Source organism: Lissotriton helveticus, chromosome 1_2, assembly GCF_964261635.1.
Source record: "Lissotriton helveticus chromosome 1_2, aLisHel1.1, whole genome shotgun sequence".
Classification (NCBI taxonomy): Eukaryota; Metazoa; Chordata; class Amphibia; order Caudata; family Salamandridae; genus Lissotriton; species Lissotriton helveticus.
The window spans coordinates 286,769,169-286,792,971 of NC_136058.1; the positions used below are offsets into that span (position 1 = coordinate 286,769,169).

General features: G+C 47.6%; 1 protein-coding gene across 2 annotated transcripts in view; it reads right to left on the reverse strand.

Annotated features, from left to right (window-relative positions):
- The window catches only part of KIF2C (kinesin family member 2C), a 1,469,089-nt gene that overhangs the window by 1,037,334 nt on the left and 407,952 nt on the right, over positions 1–23,803 (reverse strand). For both annotated transcript variants that reach the window (XM_078671750.1, XM_078671748.1), the window contains one exon: positions 10,157–10,273. In XM_078671750.1, coding sequence (XP_078527876.1) covers positions 10,157–10,273 — 117 coding nt within the window. The remainder of the gene's footprint in view (positions 1–10,156; positions 10,274–23,803) is intronic.

Here is a 23,803-nt window from a genome sequence, read left to right on the forward strand (position 1 = left end):
CACACCACATAACTCCACTACATGCCACGACACAACATGCAAATAATTACACTGCATGAGCCACAATCCCACTAAACATAATATCATATAATTACTATCCACATAATTCCACAGGACACCATCACACAATTCTACAACACAGTTCCACGACACACGATTCCAATTCAACCCACACAATTCCACTCCACACACCACATACATCCTCTTCAGTCCCAACTTCCATGTGCCCCTGTTGCTAATTGGACACCAGCATCTGGTTATCAGTCTGAGCTGCTGGATACTATTTTATACTTTCACTGCAACAAAGCCTTCCATTCTAATATCAGCTATGGTGTCTGATGCATTTTGTGTGTCCTGTATGTGGTGCGTGATACTCAGGGATGGGCGTTTCTGCACTGGTCTGTCTCTAAATCCGATTTTTAAACTGTCTCCCCTTCTCATCTATATACAAAATTAATTACGCGCACTATCAAAGCCAATTGGTCTGGCGTTGTCCACCAGCATTTCTGCTTTGCCTATGCTAGTTTATCATGATTTTTGCAAAACTTTATTATTGGGTATAATTCTGGGCCCTCAATCTAAAAATATATTGGTTAAAACAAAAAAAAATGTTTTGGTTTCAAAAAGCACGCCTACCATTATTTATCAATACTTATCATTTGTGCTTTAGGCATGCATGCTAAAAGCTGGTGGTAAATGCATTGCATGGTAAAGGCACCATTATAAACGTGGTTTCCCCCTTCACATAGAATACTGTAAACGCGGAATGACCCACACCCATGGGCTTCTAACAAGCACTGACTTGTCTCACAATGCAAGTATGTTAGGGTCACATGTCACGACTACACGATTAAAACACAAAATTTAATCGGATTAAGCAGTCAATTCACTCCAAGAGATATGGACAGTGTTATTGAATTATTTGCAAAATATTTAACTGGCTCTTACCTGAGCATAATCGAGCCTTACTCAGTTTGTGTTTGAAAGATGCCTCGAGAAAAATCAGCTAAATCACCTTCAGTGGATATGGGGTAATAGTCAAGTCATGAACTCCGCCATTACTAACAAAGTATTTTGCAGAGTATATACAAATATTCAGTAAGGAGATTTGTTGAACAAGCACGTGATCCTTACCCCTGGGCATGCATACCTCACTTTTTACTCCAGTACAGGACCGAAAATTTCTTTGCACAGTTTGCGGGTGGCAATGGTGACCTTTTTAATGCTTGGTTTTATTTTTTCTGACATCTCCCTTCTCCTGCCTATAAGGATGCTTTAAGTCCTAAACCAATCGAACCCAGTTCCCAAGTTTTGTCTGCATGAATGCCCCAGACGTGCAGACCTCGAATCTCAAGGCACATCAAGTCAGTTGTGAGTAGCTCATCTATGCTTTGCATTCTGTGTACTTGCAGTCCTGGGTTAGCTACTCCCACCTAGCAAGAGACCATCAGGCGGGTCCACGCCAATGCAAATGTTCGAATAAAAAGGGATTTGCAAATGAGTAGGTTTTTCTTTTCTTCATTTAAGGTACCCCGACTAATACATGCACTCAAAGCAGGCATCTGTATTCAACCTTCAGGTCAAAGGTGCAGCAAAAGGAGTAGACTCCGCTTCCTATCCTAATTCCTGCTTCAAGGATCGATGGGATTCAGTACACTCTACTATGCACGGTCACTGCACCACTGTTCTGCGGCACTGCACTCTCGCCAATGTATGCCACTCTACTCTGCATCACTCCAATCAACTCCACTCTAATCTGCATCACTGCACCCCATCTACTGCACTCCACACCATACCTCTGCACCCTACCATGCACCTCTTTTCTTCCCTACACCTCTATCCTGCACCACTTCATAACGCACAATACCATTCCACATAATTAAGTCCATCAAACACTATCTCACTCTACATATTTCCATGACAGTTAATACCATTTAATTACTATCCACATAATTCAACAGCAAACCATGCCACATATTTCCACCACACAACTTCTCACCACACAATCCCACAAGGCAACATTCCACAATTCCAAAACAAGCCATCTTTATCTCGCACTTCCTTCAACCCGGTCACACCCATTGCCCCTCATATTTCCCTCCCACTACCACTATCCCCTCTAATCTCTCCATTCTACTGTGACCCTTTCATCGCTCCCTTAGACTCAGTCTGTAATCTATACAGCCTGCTTACATACTACCTGCCCATACCTCACACTGTGCATTGGTCCACTTCTCTCCTCCACCCCTCAGGGTATACTCCCACTTATCCCCCCCCTCCCTCCCTCACACACCTTTCTCTCGCTCTTACACACTTCCCGCCTCTCTCATATGGTTCACTTCAGATCTTCAAGCACGGTTTCTTTACTGTGCCTTTTCAAGATTTCCGTCCTTCAAACCCATGCTCTTCCTCTTTTTAGGGTGTCTTTTGCATACTCAGACGATCCCTCATTATGAGTATGGCCTGCTATCCCTCTTTCTTACGTTCTCTTTCTGCTCCTCTGTTTGGAACTCATTCACCACTTCCCCTCTCTACCATCCTTTCCATCTATTCTGTGCAGCTCTCATCCCTATCTGTTCACCATGCCACAATTCAACTACACAAATACAATACACACCACACTATTCCCCAACTAGCAATCCAATTCAACCCCCATAATTTCACACCAATTACATCCACTCCACAAAATGGGGTAATTGTTATTTACAACGCCAATAGCTGAAACTCTTGCAAATGCAAGACCTATTGCATTGCAAATGCTTTTTGCTTTTGTTAACCAATATGGTTGCTCTGGTGTCTGGCACAACGCTGCCATATTTCCTTCCAATGGACTCACCTCTTATAAAGATGTCAAACTCAGTTGCCCTCGTCTTGAATAGAATGGGAGGTAAGAAATGCGTTACTTACCTGTAACTGCAGTTATCCAGTATTAGTGTCTTTCATAGATTCACATGCCTGAATCATTCCCCGTCGTCGAGACGGGAGCCTCCGGTATATAAAAAAGTAATGTCCTATAGACATACATAGAAAAGAATAGGCCTAAGGGTCTCACCTCAGTGACCTATCCACGTCCTTATGTAGGAAGGACCAAACAGAGCAGGCCCAAGGGTCCCACCTTGGTGGCCTGAGTCCTTTTGTAAAAAGGACCAAAATAAAGAAAACCAACCAATAAGCTACTACCTCCTTCTAGAACCTTCCTGTCAGGAGCCCAAGTCTCTCAGATTTTCGTACGCACCAAGCTAGCTAGGCGTAAACTCGTTAGAGAGATAGGTGAGCCCTGCCAGGGGAGGCGGGAGGGTGCATGTGAATCTATGAAAGACACTAATACTGGATAACTGCAGTTACAGGTAAGTAACGCATTTCTTATCCAGTATTTGGGTGTCTTTCATAGATTCACATGCCTGAATCAGAGTAGCAAGCAATACATTATGCACATTTGTGATGGAACATCAGATATGAGTCAGTAGATAATACATATCACGCGACTGCAAACCACCAAAATGCATAGTCATGTAAATATTAGTAAAAGAATGTGCATACCAGTAAAGGATGGAGGGATGTAGGAAGGCTCACCTCACTGGAATAGATGGCGAAGCACTGCTCGGCCCACTGCTGCATCCTTCATCAGCTCAGTATCCAGGCAGTAGTGCCTGGTGAAGGTGTGCGGGGACTTCCAGGTCGCCGCTCTGCAGATGTCCAATACCGGCACTCCAGCGAACAGCGCCGCAGACGTGGACGTGGACATGGCTCTTGTCGAATGAGCTTTGACTCGTGAGTCCAAAGGCCGTCAGGCCTGGTCGTGACAAAAGGTCATCGCAGAAGAAATCGACCTTGAAATACTCTGTTTTGTCAGGGGCATGCCTTTCCGTGGTCTACTAAAGGCAATAAAGAGTTGGGATGACTTTCGAAAGTGTTGTGTCGATGTAGAATTTAAGACATCTCTTCAGATCTAGCGAATGCAGTGTTCTCTCAGCTGCAGTGGTAGAATTTGGGAAGAATGATCTAAGCACCACTGGTTCGTTAAGGTGGAAGTCCGAGGGGACTTTTGGAATGAACCGAGGGTTAGTCCGCAGAATGACTGTCTTCCCTGAATTGCATAAAGGGATCTTGGATGGAGAGAGCCTGCAACTCACTGACCCTTCTGGCAGAGGTTAACGCCAGGAGGAGGGCCGTTTTCCAGGAGAGGAATTTGATCTCCGCCTTATGGATGGGTTCGAAGGGATGCTTCATTAACTGATGAAGGACCACATTGAGGTGCCACGATGGAGGAATTGGTCTTGGTCGTGGAAAGGACCTGAATAGGCCTTTGAGGAATTGTTTTATAAGTCTGTCCGCCCACAGTGATGGGCCCGTAGCAGTCCTTGTGAATCTGGAAATCGCCGCTAGATGCACTTTGATGGATGCATGTGCAAGGCCAGATTGCGCAAGATGCAATAAGTATGGCAGCAGCTGCTGTGGAGTGGTGTGGAAGGGGTGCAAGCCATTAGCCACGCACCAGGAACAGAATTGCTTCCATTTTAGTGAGTAGGTTTTATTAGTGCTTTCAGCTCTAGCTTTCGCAAGGACGTCTCTGCACTCCTGCGGGATGTTCAGGTGGCTGAATTCGCGGTATACAGGAGCCAGGCTGACAACTTCAGAGAGCTCAGATTCGGGTGGAGAACCTGCCCTTGGGACATCGTGAGCAGGGCTGGAAAATGCTGCAGGCGAAGAGGGGGCCGGGCAGAGAGGCGATGAAGTTCTGTGAACCAGTGCTGCCTCGGCCAGGATGGAGCAATTAGGATCAGAGTTCAGGGCTCTGCCTTCATCTTCCTGAGAACCCTGGGTATCAGTGGGAATGGCGGAAAGGCGTACGCAAATACGTTGCGCCATGCGATGGAAAATGCATTCCCGAGGGTTCCTGAGTGGTGATGCCTGCTTGCGAAGCTTGGGCATTTGGCGTTCTCTCTGGTGGCAAAGAGGTCTATTCGCGGGGTTCCCCACTCCGCGAAGATATGCTCCAGCACGTCCGTGTCTATTTCCCATTCGTGGGAAGGAGACCTCTCTCTGCTCAGGGCGTCTGCCAAGACATTGTCCTTGCCCGGGACGTACTCCGCTTTCAACGTTATTCCATGTTCCAGAAGCCAGTTCCAGACTCTTTGCGATTCTCGAGATAGCGAGAGCGATCGCGTTCCCCCCTGTTTGTTCAGGTAGTGCATCGTCGTGGTGTTGTCCGTCCTGACGAGCACTGGGGAGTTTCGAATGCGTAGTAGAAACGCTTGGAGCCAGGAAGACCGCTCTTAACTCCAGCAGATTGATATGGAGCTTGGTTTCCTGTGTCATCAACTTGCCGTTGATCTGGAGTTCTTGGAGTACCGCTCCCCACCCTTCCAGGGATGCGTCCGTTATTACGTGTGGTTCCGCTGGTAGCAGGAACGGTAGTCCCTGTGACAGATGTTTGTGCGAGCTCCACCACTGTAAATGGTCGACCATGGTTAGAGTGACGCGTATGCGGTCCTCGAAAGATCCCGTAGCTTGAGTCCATTGCTTTGTGAGGTCCTCTTGGAGAGGGCGCATTTTGAGGCGGCAGTGGGGAATGAGCATTATGCATGAAGACATCATGCCGAGGAGAGACTTGAAGGTGCGAAAAGGTAGAGTCTTCCGTGAAGCCACTGACTTGGCCAGGGAGATGAGTTTGACTTTTCTCTCCTGAGAGGGGAAAGCTCTGACGCGTTCCGTGTCCAGAGTCGCTCCAAGGAACGTGATGACTTGAGGGTTCCAGTGCCGACTTCTCGCGGTTGAGGGTCAAGCCTAGTCGGTGGAAAATATCCAGACAGGCGCTGGAGGATGAGGCTGCGGCGGTCGCGGATGGTGCTTTTACCAGCCAGTCGTCCAGGTATGGGAACACCTGGTGGCCCTGTTGACAGAGGAAGGATGCCACAGGGGAGAGGCATTTGGTAAATATCCGTGGGGCAGATTTGAGGCCGAATGGAAGGACACGAAATCGGTAGTGCTGTCCTGCTACCGCAAACCTGAGGTACTTCCTGTGCCCTTTGAGGATAGGAATATGGTAGTAGGCGTCCTGAAGGTCTAAGGACGTCATGTAGTCCCCTTCCTCCAGGAGACCCAGGATTTCCTGTAGTTACCATACGGAACGATTGTTTCTTTAGGAACACGTTGAGTGCCCTGAGGTCTAGGATTGGCCGCCACTTTTTTCCTTTTTTGTGGATTAGGAAGAAGTGAGAGTAGAAACCTTTCCCCTTGTGGGCCTGAGGAACTCTCTATCGCCCCCTTTCTTAACATGGAAGCTATCTCCTGAAGAAGCAACCGTAGGTGCCTGTGGGGTCGTTTGTGAGGTGGTGTCGTTGGGGGAATTAAGACAAATTCTAGGGAATGTCCAAATTGAATGAGTTGGAGTGCATACCGATCCGTTGTTATTTTTTGCCAGTTTTTTGGGAAGTATGTGAGTTTTCCTCCAAGTGGTAAAGAATGCAATGGTGGATGGGCTGGCCATAGAAACGAGTCATTGGCGGTTGCCAGCAGGTCGTTTTTGTTTTTTTCCTCTGTAGTTTGACTTGCCGTAGGAAGTCTGGCGCCCCTGTTGGTTTTGCCGCTGTTGGAACTGCGGTTTGCTTTGGGAGTACGAATAGAAAGACCTATTCTGGTAGGAACCCCTATATGAAGGTTGTCCTCTTCCTCTGTTGCCACGAAAGGACTGGGTCCGGAATTGCAGAGTTCCAAGAGCCTTGGCAGTGTCCGTGTCCTTTTTAATAGTGGTGAGGTCCGCGTCAATTTGTTCACCAAAGAGGTGCTGGCCATCATAAGGCATATCGAGGATTCTTGTTTGTACTTCCTGGCGGAAGAAGGTGGCCTTGAGCCAGCCCTGTCTTAGTACGGAAGCACCTGCCAGCTGCCGGAAACCAGTCATGGCGACGTCAATCACGCAGTCGATGAGTTCGGAAGCAGATGTTTGGCCTTCTAGGAGGAGCGAATGAGCCTCCTCTCAGATCTTCTGGCAGATTAGAAAGATGGGGTGCAATGTCTGCCCAGAGTTGACGATTGTAACGGCCCAGAAGTGCAATTGAATTCGCCACTTTCACCGTCATGGCCGATGTGGTAGAGATGCGTTTGCCAACCGCATCCAGTTTTCTGCCTTCCTTGTCAGGTGGCGTCGACAGAGGCGATGCTGGATTACGCGAATTTTTCTGCGCCGCTTGAGTCACTACAGAATCTGCCTTGGGGTGACCTGTGAGGCATGCTGGCGCCGATGATGTTGCCTTGTATATTTTATCTAGTCTGGGCACTACCACTTGTATAGAAGTTGGTGTTTGCATGAGCTGTTTGCCTTGCTTCCAGATAAAGTCAATGATTGGGATTGACCTAGTCTATTTCTTAGTGGGCTCCTTGAAATCGTAAAGGAAGCATTCAGTCTCCTGCGTTTCCATAGACATATGGAATCTTTTGGCAGCCCGCTCAATGAGATTGTGGAATCCACCGATGTCTGCGGGTGGTGATTCTGAAGACTGTGGTTCTGGAGAGGCCGGAGAATGTGCCACATAGTCCTGGTCCGCATCCGGGTCTGACTCGTCGTCATGGACTGCACCCTCTTCCTGTTCTCTCTCCTCTTCGTCAGAGGAGAGAATGTCCTGTATTGGCTCCTGTACTTTCTCAAGTACCAGTGGAGGTGGTTTATGGCGAGACAAAGGAGCTGGCACCTGTGCAGCTGGAAGTGCAGGTGTAGTGGGTTTCTCCGGAAACCTTTCTTTATAATCCTTTATTAGGAATTGGAGGTCCGAGACGATGGATGCTGGGAGACACCATTGGTGTAACCTGTGTCTGGATTTGAGTGTGGACCGATTGCTCTACATGGTCCTCCTCCTCCGGCTCCTCGTCTGTGGTTTGACACTTAAGCACCAAGTCTGATGGACTAGTTGCTTGTGTATATGAATCCTCATCCGACTCCTCACCTTGTAAGAGGCAGGCTGGAGGTAGTTGTTGTACCTTACTGGGCGACGTCAAGACTGGCGTAATTGGCTTTTTTGTGATTTTGACTGTGACATGGCTTACTTGCGGTGGAAAGGCATCCATGGCATGCAATAAAAGTGCAGACTCTTTCCATGGCCCTGCGGTCGTCGACGCTCGAGTCGACGGTGCCGTGTTAGGCGCCTTCGCCGACGGTAATTTACCCGTCATCGGCGGTGTCTGTCGACGGTGTCTTCGTCGACGCCGTTTTCGCCGACAGCAATTTCTCCACCGTCGACGGTTTACCAGTCGTCTACGGTTTTCCTGTCGTCGACGGGATGCTCCTCGTCGACGAGATAGGCTTCGTCGACGGTGTGGTTTTCGACGGCGTCGTCGTTGATGTAGTCGACGACAATCTCGTCGTCGACGGTAATATCTTCGTCGTCGATGGAGTGACCGGGATAGTCGACGGCGTAGGTCTACTCGCCGACGATGAAGGTGTTATCCTCGTCGTCGAGGAGGTAGCCGACGATGCAGTCGTCGACACTGTCGTCGAGACAGTTTTTTGCGCTGAATAAGCCATCGACGCTGTCGTCGGGATCAGCGGCTGCTTCCTGGTGACAGGAAGTTCCTTGCCAGACACTGAGGTCTTGCCCTCTGAGGACTTTTTGGAAGTCTTCATAGGAGGGGTGTCTGAGGGGCTAGGGGAGTTAACCCTTGGCCTCTTCAAGGAAAAATGTGAAGTTCCAGAAACACTCTCACCTTCAGACACCAAGTCATCGGTCTTGGTCTTGAGTCTGTTGAGCCAGAGTAGTAGGCGTCCTTCTCGGTCCTTGAGGGTCTTGTTCGAGAAGGTCCTACATATCTTGCAGTCCTTGGCTTGATGTTGAGGGTAGAGACAATATAAACAAGTTTCATGTTTATCCTCTACATGAAGTCTTTTCTTGCTGCAGGAGGAACAGGCCCTAAAGAGACCTTTTTTCTGGCTATCAGACATAATTATAGGAGTTGAATAAAGTCGTTTTTGAAGAAAGAAGAAGATTCCTGAGGAGAACTCAGGTGGAGACTCCCTAGCACAACGTGCGGTAGAACATCTGAGAGACTTGGGCTCCTGACAGGAAGGTTCTAGAAGGAGGTAGTAGCTGATTGGTTGGTTTTCTTTATTTTGGTCCTTTTTACAAAAGGACTCAGATAGGCCACCAAGGTGGGACCCTTGGGCCTGCTCCGTTTGGTCCTTCCTACATAAGGACTTGGATAGGTCACTAAGGTGAGACCCTTAGGCCTATTCTTTTCTATGTATGTCTATAGGACATTACTTTTTTATATACCGGAGGCTCCAGTCTCGACGGGGAATGATTCAGGCATGTGAATCTATGAAAGACACCCAAATACTGGATAAACAGCATTATCTTGCAGTGTGAATACATTTAAATGAGACCTTAGCAGCCTTCTTTTGCAATCCTACCTAGGATTCTCAAGCTTGGGACTGTACAACTAGCTGCCAGAAATAAGACATGGCCACAATGACAAGGAAAAGGGGATTTTAGGTTTAAATTATTGATTATTCATTTTACTTTAAGGCACTCACAAAAGTTGGGTGATGTGTGAAAAAGTGGTGATGTTCCTGCAGCCTTTATTTTGCACAGGCTTTCACAAAGGTGCACACAATGCAGAATTCTTATAGTGGCCTCTTAGAATTGCACTTACATAGGCATGTACCCTTCAGAATTTCTCAACCCGCCTCGATGAATGGACAAGAGAAGCTAAGAGGTGCTTCCCCCCCCCCCAAAAAAAAAAAACACCGCAGTACTAAATGATTTTCTAATGACATCAGATGTTGGCTCTTGGCCAAAATGCCTTCACAAGAAGAAAAAATTAGTTCTAGGTAGAACTATTGTGAGTCGTTTCTTCACATATCTCATTATTACAACTCAATTCTGAAGCTACATCAGAAATTCTGAAACTGCAGTTTAGGCCAAGGAGGAAATGTTCTTCGTCATTGCCACAATTTGGCTACAAAGGCAGTAGGCGTATTTCTGCTTTAAGATGTGGCTTCAAAAAGGTAAGAAGTAATTTAGTATAGTGTGCAAAAAATGTATGCAATATGCAAACAAATTAAAATTCAAGTGACTTGGAAAGAAGAAACCGTCAGGGAGGTCCTACTAAATAAGGCATTCATCTTAAATGCACTTTTCTTAAACAACAATGTTCAATGTACCTTGAGTTTGCAAACTGCTTCGATTTGCATGCAACTGTTCCTCCACAAAATCAGTCCCACGAGAAGGAGCGTGGGAATCACCAACACCATTCTGTCGAGAAGTCCGTGTTTTTACAGCTGGAGGAAAGAGTACAATAAATCATGAGATTAGAAAAGTAGTCCATTTTTTAGATGAAAAATAAAACAACAAAGTTACTCGTGATCTTAGTTCTTTTTGATTCTAGCATTTGCTCAACTAAGAATTGAACTGGTCCTACGTTGCTTGCATTGTTCTTCAGGGAGCACCTAGTTTGGCAGTTTGGGCTGAACTGTTCCAACTGGACCAGGGTCAAGACTGATTTGCATATGGCTGGGTACAAACCGAGGTGGCTTGGTGGACGAAAAATGAACTGGGATGTGGCCCCCAACGATTGCCTGTAGCTGAAAAAGTTTATATATAGCTTGATTGCCAAGGCATCTTGAAGCCAATATAGAAGAGATAGGAAGGTCCAGGAAGAGAAGGTTGTGACTTAGCCGAAAGAGCCAAGTTTTCAGACAGGCTCAAAAGTGTGTGTGAACCGATAGGGATCTGATATTAAGTGGCAACTCGTTCCATAGTTTGGGAGCTAAATGAGAGCTTTCTGCCACCCCATTTTGACTTCTGGACTCTTGGTTTGCTGACCTCAGGGAGCGACCAGGATTGTACCATTGGAAACAGATATTTTCTGGTTCCTCAATCATGTAAGGTTTTATGAACCAGACAAAGAGGATTGAATTCAGTTCGCTCCTTGACAGGGAGCCAGTGAAGTTTTCTAATGGCCCCAGATATATGGCTTTATTTAGGAAGGTTCACACGAGTCCGGGCAGCTGCGTACTGTAAGGATTGCAATTTGTACAATTGTCCCTTATCCGCCCAAAGATAAAGAGCATTGCAATAATCAAATCGAGACATAACTAGTGCCATCACCAACATTTTCCCCAACTCCATTGGGAGAAACGGTAAGATCTTCTGCAAAATTCTTAAAGTGAAGTATCATGCAGAGGTAACCTGATTTATCTGTCCCATAAACACCGGAGTAGAAGCATATATCCCCACTAGACAGCAGAAAGAAAACCAAACAAAGCAATCAATGCCCATGTGCAATATCACAAAGAGGAGTCACTCAGTCACGTGACTCAGACTTGCTTTCAGAAAAACTTGCACAACTCCGAACCCAATACTAGATTGCTGGAGTATGCAGAGCATGTGTATCTACAGCCACACATGCCACTGAACATAGAATTACAGAAGTTAAATAAGTTGCTAATCTGATGAATGCTTCCAACAACTGATTTGTCACCTTTAGACTACCTTTAGACTAAATACCATAACAGTTCCTCCTCCTGTGATGGGTCTTTGGAATGACTTCGACCAAGCGGCCTGCAAGACCAAAGAGACAAAATGCCCAGTCAGTCCTGACATTTAAAGATGTAGTGCTTTCTGAATGTGTGCACCGATGCAGATGTTACAGCAAGAAAAATATACAGGACAGGCCAACAGAATGGTAGACGCCTTGGGCCTAATAGAACACACCCTCAATCTGTAGGCTGTTTCTTGTTGAATACAAAATAGTGTATGATCAGGGAAAGGCCCGACCATTTAACTGGTGCCAGAGATGAAGGGTCACATGGCACAGGACCCTGGCCCACACTCTACCTTGAATGCTTCAATATAATATGGCAGTGTGTTGTCTGAGGACCTGAACCAGCTTCCTCTTAATGGACAGCATGAAGGCAAATGGCCCGTAGCTCCAGCTCACTGATGTGGACGCTGGTCTCCACGGGAGACCAGTGTCCTCTGATCTCCACTTTTCCCAGATGGACAAAACAGGAGTTATGCATCTGCCACCGCCAAAACACTGGGTGGAGTGGGAGTGTGGGAGCTGGGCAAGAGTTCGGCCACTGGCCAAATGTTTAAGAGCAGCCACCACTGCAGATCTCTTGCAGACTCTTTAAAAGGCAGAAACGGGAATCGGGCGGGTTCTCTGTTTTTAGCCCCCTGAGACCTCAGATACCACTGAAGTCTGCATATGCCATTTTGTATGCTCAAATAGCTGAATGCAAATACGCCAAGCCTCAGCCACCCTCAACAGAAAACCCAGGATGGAGGCTACATCAGGGTCACAGCTGGACTATTATCCTGCACAGATTTATTCACAGGGAAGGTTTGAAAATGCACTGTATCCAGAATTTATTTATTCGATTTATATAGCGCGTTATAACCCAGGGGTCTCTAAGCGCTTTATCAGGGTCGGGGTCCAAACATCAGGTACTGTGAAGGACAACTGTTAATAAAAAAAAATTACTGAACACCCCATGCTTGCTGGAAAAGCACTGTTTTTAGTTTCTTTCGGAAGGCCAACAAGTTAGTTTCCTTCCGTAGTTCAATTGGCAGCTTATTCCAGACTGTTGGGAGCAAAAATGAAAAGGCACGTCCACCTACTGTGGCCAATCTACAACGTGGTTGAATAAGTAGAGAGGCATCAGCGGATCGAAGTGTCCGTGCTGGGCTGTAGGGAACAAGGCGAGATTTTATGTACATTGGAGCCTTACCGTACAGGGCTTTGTGAACAATGCACAGTCCTTTGAAGATCACCCTCTGCTTAACCGGCAGCCAGTGCAGTTCTTGCATAAGGGGAGATGCATGGGTATTCCTTGGTTTTTTAAAAATAAGCCTAGCAGCGTCGTTCATGACAACCTGCAGCTTATACAAGAGTTTCTGTGGCAGTCCTCCTATATATAGCGAATTGCCATAATCTAGCCTAGCCAAGATCGTGGCGGAGACTGCTCGCCTCAGGGTGGAAAAGGACAACAAAGGTGCAACTTTCCTAAGTTGTCGAAGGAGGCCAGTGCAGGTCCCTACCACCGTCCTCACTTGCTTTTGCATAGACAGCGTGCCGTCCACCTGGATGCCTAAACTCTTGACCACAGCAGCTGGTTCCGGAGGTGACCCTAATTCTCTTGGCCAGAAATACTCAATCCATGGGTTCCCTGCGATGGTAATTGGCAGTACCTCGGTCTTATCCGGATTGATTTTTAATGAATTTCTGGACATCCAGTTGGCTGTGTGCTTCAAGATGTTCTGTAGTCTTACGAGACCACCCGGACCCTGGTCAAGCTGGATCACTATATGGGTGTCATCCGCATAGTTATATACATGGCAGTCCATCTGGTTGAGCAATCTGATCAGGGGTTGTAAAAAGATGTTGAAGAATAGGGGCGACAAGGCAGACCCTTGTGGCACTCCGCAGGTGATCGGTGTAGTGGTGGAAAGAAGGTCACCAAGCTGTACTCTCTGAGACCTCCCTTCAAGAAAGGAGGAGAGCCAGGCGTGTGCTGTACCCACGATGCCGAAATCCATCATCCGCGACAATAGTTGTTTATGACAGACAGTATCAAATGCCGCGGAGAGGTCTAACAGCACCAGGGCACTTGGAGTTTTCTTATCTGCCCTGTTCCTTAAATCGTCCAGAATAGACAGCATGACTAGTTCCGTGCTGTGATTCGCACGGAACCCAGCTTGGTTTGGCTCAAATGAACAATTGTTACTTACTTGTAAACAGGTGGTTCTCCAGTATTGGTGTCTTTCATAGATTCACATGCTTGAATATTCCCCGTCGTCGAAGTGGGAGTCCCACGGTATATAAAAATAGCAATAATGCTAATATAACATAAATGATAACATACATAATAAAATAGAGATAATACAGTCTGTAAAACCTCTACAATGGTAACTTCCATAGGAAGACATTATAAAGAGAAAAACTCATTTGTAACATATCAGTGTCATTATGTTAGTCCAAACTGCAGCCAATCAGGCTCAAGCCCCCTCTAGAACCTTCTCCTCAGAAGCTCAAGCCCTCAGATTTTCGTAGCACTAGTAATAATAGTGCATGAGGAGAAGAGAGCCTCTGAGGGGAGGAAGGGTGGGTCGCATGTGAATCTATGAAAGACACCAATACTGGAGAACCACCTGTTTACAGGTAAGTAACAATTGTTCTTCTCCAGTATTAGGGGTGTCTTTCATAGATTCACATGCTTGAATAGAATAGATAGCAGTAACTCCTTAGAACTGGGATTGCTAATAGATTCTTAAAATGAAGGTAAACATAGAGCTTAAAAGCATATAGCAATCACAGAAAGAAAAGGAGGAGGGAACAGAGGCTCACCTTATTTAAAGAGATGGTGAAGCACTGCTTGCCCCACTGCAGTATCCGCTTCGTTGATGGAACCCAAACAGTAATGTCTGGTAAAGGTGTGCCTACTTGACCATGTTGCCGCCCGGCAAATCTGGTGTAGAGGCACTCCAGCAAACAAGGCGGTGGAGGACGCCATCGCTCTCGTCGAATGCGCCTTTACTGGACACTGTAAAGGCTTGCCAGCTTGTTGGTGACCGAAGGATATGGCTGCTGAGAGCCACCTTGCAAGTGTTTGTTTCATCACTGAATGTCCCCTCCGCATCCTTCCATATGCCACAAAAAGTTGATCAGATTTGCGGAAAGGGGTAGTCCTTGAAATGTAAAACTTTAGACAACGACTGATGTCTAAAGAATGAAGTCGTTGTTCTGCCGGTGATTTTGGATTCGGGAAAAAAGTCTTTAAGAAGACAGGTTCGTTCAGATGGAAATCAGCAGGCACTTTTGGCAAAAACGAGGGATTGGTACGAAGAGACACTCCATCGGGCTTAAATTGCAAATATGGAGGCTTGATTGTGAAAGCGTGAAGATCGCTTACGCGACGAGAAGATGTTAGGGCCAAAAGCAATACAACCTTCCAGGTAAGAAATTTGGTGTCTGCCCTGTGAATTGGCTCAAAAGGAGGCTCATGAGCTGTGACAATACCACGTTGAGCTGCCATGCTGGAGGAGGGCGTCTAATAGGAGGAAACTTTCTGAAGAGACCCTTAAAGAATTGTCTGATTATTCTGGATGAGCAGAGAGACGAACCATCGTGTCTAAAACGCGAAATAGCTGCCAGAAAGACTCTCAAGGTGGCATGAGAGAGACCAGACCGAGCAAGGCTCAGAAAGAAAGGCAAGAGCTGCTCCGGAGTAGAAGTGAGTGGATGGATATCTGATGCAGCGCACCAATGGCAAAAACGTTTCCACTTTAGCTTGTACGTTTTGATGGTTGATGAAGCTCTAGCAGAAGCCAGAATGTCTCTGCATTCCTGGGGCCTATCTAAGTTTGCGAACTCGAGGTATTCAGGTTCCATGCCCATAACTGAAGCGTGGTCGGGTCTGGATGGCAAATTTGACCCTCGTCCATTGACAGGAGATCTGGACGTGGATGCAGATGAATGGGAGCGCATTGGGATAACAGAAGAAGTTCTGAGAACCAAGCCTGTCTGGGCCAACGAGGGGCGATGAGTATCAAGTGGCAGGGTTGCCTGCGCATCTTCCACAACGTTCTCTGTACCAACAGTATTGGAGGAAATGCATAGGCGAACAGGCCGCTCCAATCCATGAGAAGGGCATTTCTGCTGGACTCTGGATGGGGATGCCAGCTCGCAAAGGCGGGGCACTTCCGATTCAGTGGAGTGGCAAAAAGGTCTATCATGGGATGACCCCAACGGCGGAACACCATGTCCAGAGTAGGCTGATGAAGTTCCCACTCGTGGGTCGATGACGTGGACCTGTTCAACAAATCCGCTAGGATGTTTGAAAACCCCGGCAGATGGACCGCCGTCAAGTAAATTTGATGACGAAGAGCCCAATTCCAGATCCTTTGAGCTAGCAGAGACAATGGCTGAGATCTTGTGCCGCCCTGTTTGTTCATGTAGTGCATGCTGGTTGTGTTGTCCGTTTGAACCAGCACGGACTCCCCTTGCACTACGGGTAAAAAGGATCTGAGAGCAAGGAAAATCGCCATCAACTCCAGTCTGTTGATATGCCAGGTTCGTTGTGTCGCCGTCCACTTGCCCTTGATTGAAAGGTCCAGGAGATGAGCACCCCAACCCTCCATGGACGCATCTGTAGTCAGTGTTAGATCCGGAGAATGGGCCAGAAACAAAACTCCTTCGTCCAGGTTGGATGGTTCTTTCCACCAAAGCAGACTGTCCTTCATGCGAGACGAGACTCGCACTAGGTCGTTGAAGGACCCTGACACTTGGCGCCATTGCAGGTCTAGTTCTTCCTGTATAGGACGAGTGCGTAGCCTGCAGTTCGGGAGCAGAGCGATGCAGGACGACGCCATCCCCAGAAATGACTTCAACGTCCGCACAGAAACTGACTGTTTTGAACGGATGATGGTGACCAGACGTTCTATCTTCCTCTGTCGTTCTTGGGAGATGAAGGCTTTTGATAGGCTCGTGTCTAGAATCGCTCCCAGGAAGTTTCTCCTTTGCAATGGTGCAAAATGTGACTTCTCTATGTTGATGTTGTTATCAAAAACAGGGGTGAACCCAATTCAGTCAAAGGACCTGGGTATTTGCTAGTATAGAAAACAGTTGGTCCTCGACATATATTTAACATATAAAGCAATTTTCGTATTTGGTTATATAAATTTTTGTCAAAACCCAAACTAAATCTGTATTGTTGGTTCAATAAGTAATATTAGCCCACACTGACACAGTATCATACAGGAAGCACCAAAAAAGGACCTAAAATTGGAAAAGAATTCAATCAGATTGGCATATTTAATGTACAATTTCAAATTCAACGTATCTTTATACACATATTTACATTCATAATAAACAAAGATGTATCTCTACAATAAAAGAAGAACGTGCACAGAGAAAGATCAAAGTGTGTGCTCAAGTGAATGATCAAGAGGATCAAAGAAAGCAAGGTGTAGGTTATTTATATACAAGAGATTGAGCCTGCCCTAAAGAGCGCTTGTAAAAAATGTACTTCTTTTTTACTGGCTTATATATTATATACAATTCCGTAGTCCTTAATTTGCATAATTCGCAACGGGATTTGGAAGTGGGGCAAGGGGCAGGGGTTGATAGGTGCAGGCTCCCACAGGGAAATGTCGTCGACGTTTCGACCCAACCATAAACCGGGTGGTTCAAGTCCTCAACAACGGGTCTTCATCAGGACGGGATTTGGGAAGGGGGCGCAAAAAGTCTTTCAGAGTGCACGTAAATTAAAACCAATGTCATTGGGCACCCTTTGTGTGGTGCATCAACAGCAGTGCGACGTTTTGTCCGCACTTAGAAGTTTATAATTCACAGATTAATCCCACCGCGTTAATTCGGGGATGTCTTCACAAGGAATAAGAATTGAATAGCTAAATTTGATAAGGCCAACACGGAGAAATAAATCCTCTGGAAAAACGTGTCGGACAGCTTGCCAGTTCCACTTCGCGTTATGGAATGCTATGTTGATGGTCAACCCCAGTGACTCGAAAGTCTGCAGGCAGAGACTTGTGTCGCGAGCCAGCTGTAGAGGGGATGGAGATTTTAGAAGGCAATCGTCTAGGTAAGGAAAGACTTGCACTCCCTGAAGTCGTAGATAAGCCATGACAGGGGCCAAGACCTTCATGAAAACACGAGGTGCCGATCGCAGGCCAAAAGGCAGCACCTTGAACTGGTAATGCATGTTGCCCACTTTGAACCTCAGAAATTGGCGATGGTGTTGGAGAATCGGCACATGAAAATAGGCGTCTTGTAGATCTATTGTTGTTAGGAAATCTCCGCTGCAGAGAAGCCGCAAGACTTCCGATAACGTCAGCATGCGGACAGATTGTTTCAGAAAGAAATTGAGTGCCCTCAAATCCAGTATGGGCCGCCACTCTCCCGTCTTCTTGGCAATGAGGAAAAAATGTGAGTAGAAACCTGTCCCTTGTTGAGATATAGGAACCACTTCGACTGCACCTTTTAATATTAGAAGACGAACTTGATGTTGCAATTCCCTGAAATGGGGAGGTGGCGGGCCTGATGGTGGAGAATGTGGAGGAAACTCTGTGAACTCCAAGGCATGACCCTTGCGAACAATGTCTAATACCCATTGGTCCGATGTTATCAGAGACCATTGGGAATAAAACTGCGAGATTCTCCCTCCAACTCCTTGCGCAACTTGAGAGTCATTGACGTTTGTTGGTGGAACCCCTATAATTTGACTTTCCTCTATAGGGTTTCGACTGTGGTTGGCGATTAGACTGTTGGTTGGAATAACGCTGATTTCCTTGATTGTACTGGCGATACTGAGTGTGTCCTCCTCGAAAAGTGGTTGAAGACGAGCCTCGTCCACGTGCGCCACGAAAGGGCTGCTTTTTAAATTGCAAGGATCCTAGCGATTTTGCTGTATCGGTGTCTTTCTTTATTGACTCAAGCGCTTCATCAATGTGAGCGCCGAAGAGAGACTCACCGTCATAAGGCATGTCTAGTATCTTCGACTGGACCTCCTGCCGAAATGAAGTGGATTAAAGCCAACCCTGACGGCGGAGCGCCGCAGCACTGGCAAGGATTCGAAAACCAGTACTTGCCACGTCAATCGCACAGTCTATCATTTCTTCTGATGCCCTCATGCCATCCTGAAGGATCTGTTGCGCCTCTGCTCTGGACGTTTCCGGTATCAGCGAAACCAGTGCAGAAATATCCGACCACATTTGCCGGTCGAAACGACCCAAAATGGCCAGTGCATTTGCAGCACGAACGGACATAGACGACATGGTTGAACATTTTTTCCCAATTGCGTCCAAACGTCGACCCTCTCGATCAGGCGGAGCGGTGATAGGAGTCGCCGGGTTACGGGACCGTCGCTGCGCTGCCTGTGTGACCACTGAATCTGGCTTAGGATGCGAGAGCAAACAAGCGGGGGAACCAGCCGGAGCTTTATATTTCTTCTCCAGGCGAGGGACTTGTGCCGGCAAGGAGTTAGGAGCATGCATGATTTTTATACCCTCTTTCCATACAAATTCTATAATAGGTATGGTGTGAATTTGTTTGTACGGTTGGTTTTTGAAATCATAGAGAAAACAGTCTTCTTGTCGTTGTGCTCTCGGTAATTTAAAGCGGTCCGCCGCTTTATTCATCAGCACATGGAAGCTTGCGATGTCAACCGGAGGTGAATCACCAGCATCTGCTTGCTGAGGAGAGGGTGTCTGTATCCGATAGTCATCGAATTCCGCCATATTTGGGTCCTGTTCCTTATCAGTATCCTGGGGTACTTCCCCTTCTTCTCTGTCCGACTCCTCCTCCTCTTGCGCAACAGGTTGCGGATTCATGGGGATAGTAGGACGGGGTCTGTCTGGGTGAACAGTCTGCTCCAAAGAATGCTGATGGTTTGTAGGGCCTGGTGTGTCCGATGGCGCGGGGCCTGGTGTACCCTGAGGGGTTGGCGGAAATCTTCGATTGTAGTCGTCCAGCATATGCTGGAGGTTAGAAAACAAAGATACTGGAAATGATGCCATAGGAACCTGCACATATTGTTCGTCCTGGCGGTCAATTTCCTCCTCCTGCTCGTCCTCAGAACTTGTGTCTTGACATTTAATTATTAATTCCGAAGGACTATGTGCATCGTCAAGGACATCGTCGTCCCCAATAGATTCCGTTTCGTGATCAGTAGCCATCATTGGTGATGGCAGCTGGAGAGTAGGAGGTGGCAAGTGGAGAGTAGACTCCTTGCCCGAGGCCAAGGAAGGCAGAGGCACTAGAGGCATAGTGGCGAAAGAACCCACTCCTGACGTGGATCCTGTATGTTCCGGCCTTGATCCCTGTGAAACTGCCGCAGCTGTAGCTGTCGCCGTCAACGAGGCAGTTGTTTCCACGGCGGGCGTCGACGATGTAGCAGTAGACGTCGACGAGCGTTTCGGCTCTACCGTCGACGGTGCCTTCGTCGACGGTACCTTCGTCGACGATACCTTCGTCGACAGATCCGTCGTCATCCTCTTCGTCGACGAAGCCGTCGTCGACGAGCTGGTCGACGGAGCGGTCAGCGTCGACGGGACCTTTGTCGACGATGAACTCTTCGACGTCGAGGATTTCTTCGTCGACGGTAATTTCGTCGCCGACGAGACAATCGGGATCGTCGACGAGACTGAGGAGATAGAAGCTCTCGTCGACGTAGAAGACGTCGACACAACCATTGTGAGAAGTTGGCCTGATATGCAGTGCTCACTATTCTAGTGATCACTATGTATCAGTCCAAACAACCCTTATTGATGATTGGTTGTAAGTCAACCTTATAGACCAGCTATCCTAGTAGCATGGATACGAGCAGTCTAAGGCTAAGACTCTAGAGGGCGTGTTAAGCCAGCTGTTTTACCATCACATTACCCCTTGAACACCCAGTGAAAGGACACCACACAAGTTGTTATGAAAATAAACAGTGTATTTATTTATAACAAGACTACCCTGGCTCTTTATGAGACAGGGAGCTAAGCACACAACAAAACTCTTATAAAAATACTTCAAGTCGCACAATTTACACAAATGCCCGAGGGGCACGAAAAACCATATACTACAAAAGTGGAATGCGAATTACCAGCAGGTAAGTAACGATTCTCAGAGGCTTTGGGATCGCTAGGGCTGGACTACTGAACCTTTAGATTACTAGCAGGAGGCCTAGGGAACTCGGGTGCAGAGTGTGCACTCTCACGCGGGATGCGGGACAAAGTCTATGGAAGCTAGTAAAGACCAAGTTAGTGTTCTCGGGCGAACCCGACTAGGTAGGTCAAAAACGAAAGTGGATCTGGACCCTTGGATAGTGAGGCTATGCTGAGGCACCGAAATGCCGAAGTTACCTAGCCCAGAGGCTGCAGCTGCATAGGTCTGAAAAGACATCGGGATTCTCCGTTGACGAACCAGGAGCCTGAAGGAAAGGAGTTGCTGGCAGGCGACCAGTGAAGATTGTTCGGGTGATCCAAGCCTGGATCGAAGATAGATGACACCTGAAAGCAGAGGGGACCAAGTTCGTGACTACTAGCCAGTAGTCAGGTGGCACCAGGAGGGCACCGGATGGTAGTCACCTCGACTAGGTGAGTGGGCGACGCTGGGCTCTGTAGTCTCACGGACCAGGAGGCGTTGTCGGCGACCAGGATGGAGGTACGAGCTTTCCCACGATGGATGATGCTCTCGACGTTGCTGGACCCAGGATTGGGGCAACAAGTCTTGGCAAATTCAAGCCCACGCGGTGGACCTAAAATGGTGTCTGGAGTGGACCAGGAGGGTCCGGGGTGCTCCTCTCTTGAAAGGGAGCAAGGGCCAGTCTGGAGCAACCAGACCAGCAACAGTGATGTCGTCGGGCGTCGTTAAGAAGGCCACAAGCCAGCGGGCTAGTAGCCAAACAACGCGGTGAGCAGCAAAAAGCAGAAGGGCCCCACGCAGATCGGGGAGATGCTGGGAGGCTGAACTTCGGTGCTGGGGCTGCTCAGGGTCGGGGCTTCTCGGACCCCAAAGCACTCACCAGAGGATCCCTCGTCGGTCGTGCTGGAAAGAAGTCGTGTAGTCTTGAAGATGGCCGGTCCCTCGAGGTCTCGTCGCACCCACGGTTCTCAGCTTGGCTGTAGAGGTGGGTAGAGGTCAGAGGTGCCAGGGAAGCCGGTTCTCGTCGAGCTGGGCAGTCAGATTCCGGAGGAAGGACTTGCAGCAGACCGCAGTGTTCTTAAGATGGTGCCTGCGGATGCAGGGTGACTACTCCTTAGTCACAAGGGAGAATCTTGAAAAAGAAATCTTGATGTCCTTTCGTAGAAAGTCGTGTCTTGATTCCAAAGATGATCTAATTTGGAAGGGGGCCTGCTCCTACCTTTATCTTGGAAAAGGGGGCTGGCACGCAACTAAGTCCTGCCCTATGGGTGGGACCAGGAGGGGGGTGGTTACACCCCTCTCCTTTGGCGGGCTTTCCCCAGCTCAGGGGCTGGTGTGCCCCTGGAACTGGTTCAAGCCGGCCTATGCACAGTGAGCACCGGGGTGCCACTTGCAGTCACCTTCCTCTGTAGCCCTGCCTACCTGGAATACACAAAACCCTGTCTGGGACGGTGCTGGCACCGCCCCTTGCAGGAAACCCTTTGTCCTTACCTCCTGCTCTGGGAGGACTCCCAGCAGCAGGAGGGCAGACTTGTGTCTCGGTGGCAGCATTCATTTTGTGGATGCTAAGGCTCTGTCTGACTTTAACCGGGGTTACAGGTTACATCCATGTCGTGTCCCTCTAGAAGGGTGGAATGCTAACCCCGTCGCCAGAATTGGCGAGGGGTTAGTATTCCAATTCGTATGACACCTTACTCGACATGTTTTGATAAAGCGATACCAGAGTTGGCATATAACCGCGAGGATTATAATGCACTTAAGAGTATATGGTATGCGATATCATGGAAACGGCTAAGGGATAGATCCCGAAAGCCGCAGACAGGCTCAGCTCATGCCAGAGCACTATCTCACACGATTCCAAGCACTCTGCCTTCAGGATTGTTAAGGCCTGCCATAGGAGTGACTGATAGGAGATCTGTGTGTCCATTTAGGTTTAGATATAGGAATACTATATCTAAAGCAAAGGGTGTTTACACCTCCTTGCCCCAGCTGTCGTGCAGCCAGTTGTGTCAGATTTAGTTGGTCAGTCCAGGGGTGGCATAATACATGCTGCAGCCCCTGGGAGACTTCTGGGTGCACCTCAGCCCTGGTTACAGGGACTTGAGAGGGCCCAGTGCCAATTCAGTACCTGGGTACAATTTGGATTAGAGAGAACAGCTAGGCTGTGGGTCTGATTAGCAGGCCCACAGCCAGGGAAAGTCGTAAACCAGTGAAGCAAAAAGCAAAAATCTGGGTGATCATAGGATTGCAGACCCTACTCTCCTACAACCATCGTCGACGACGAGGAAGCAGACGTCGTCGTCACTGAAGTCGTCGACGAAGACACCACAGCCAATCTCGTCGATGGAACGGTCGTCGACGAGCCCGTCGACGACCGCGGTGTCAGAAGTGTTACAACACTTATAGTGGGTGGAAATGACGCCTGAGAGCCAGGTCTCGTGGGCGTAGACACAGAAACCATAGGAGCTGTTGGATGAACTTGTGCCACTGTTAAAGCCAACTTTTTCTTCAAAAAAGGAGAAGGTAATCCCTGAACACTTCCACGCTTGGAAGCAACAGTAGAACAGCCTGACTGGAAACTTTCTGCGTCTGACAAAACATCCTCTTTATACTGAAGGCGCTTCAACCATAGAAGAAGACGACCTTCCCTGTCTCTGAGAGTCTTAGCTGGAAAAGCTCTACAGATTTTACAGTCATCCACCTTGTGTTCAGGATACAAACAGTAAATACACTTTTGGTGGGGATCCTTCTCAAACAAACGTAGCTTCCCACAGGAAGAGCAAGGTCTAAACAAAGACTTCTTACTTGACATCTTGTAGAAAAAACAACTGAAGTGAAATACTTGAAGAAAACTGAGCAGAGCTCAGGGAGACTCCCTTCACACGACGTGCGGTAGAAAATCTGAGGGCTTGAGCTTCTGAGGAGAAGGTTCTAGAGGGGGCTTGAGCCTGATTGGCTGCAGTTTGGACTAACATAATGACACTATGTTACAAATGAGTTTCTCTTTATAATGTCTTCCTATGGAAGTTACCATTGTAGAGGTTTTACAGACTGTATTATCTCTATTTTATTATGTATGATGTTATCATTTATGTTATATTAGCATTATTGCTATTTATATACCGTGGGACTCCCACTTCGACGACGGGGAATATTCAAG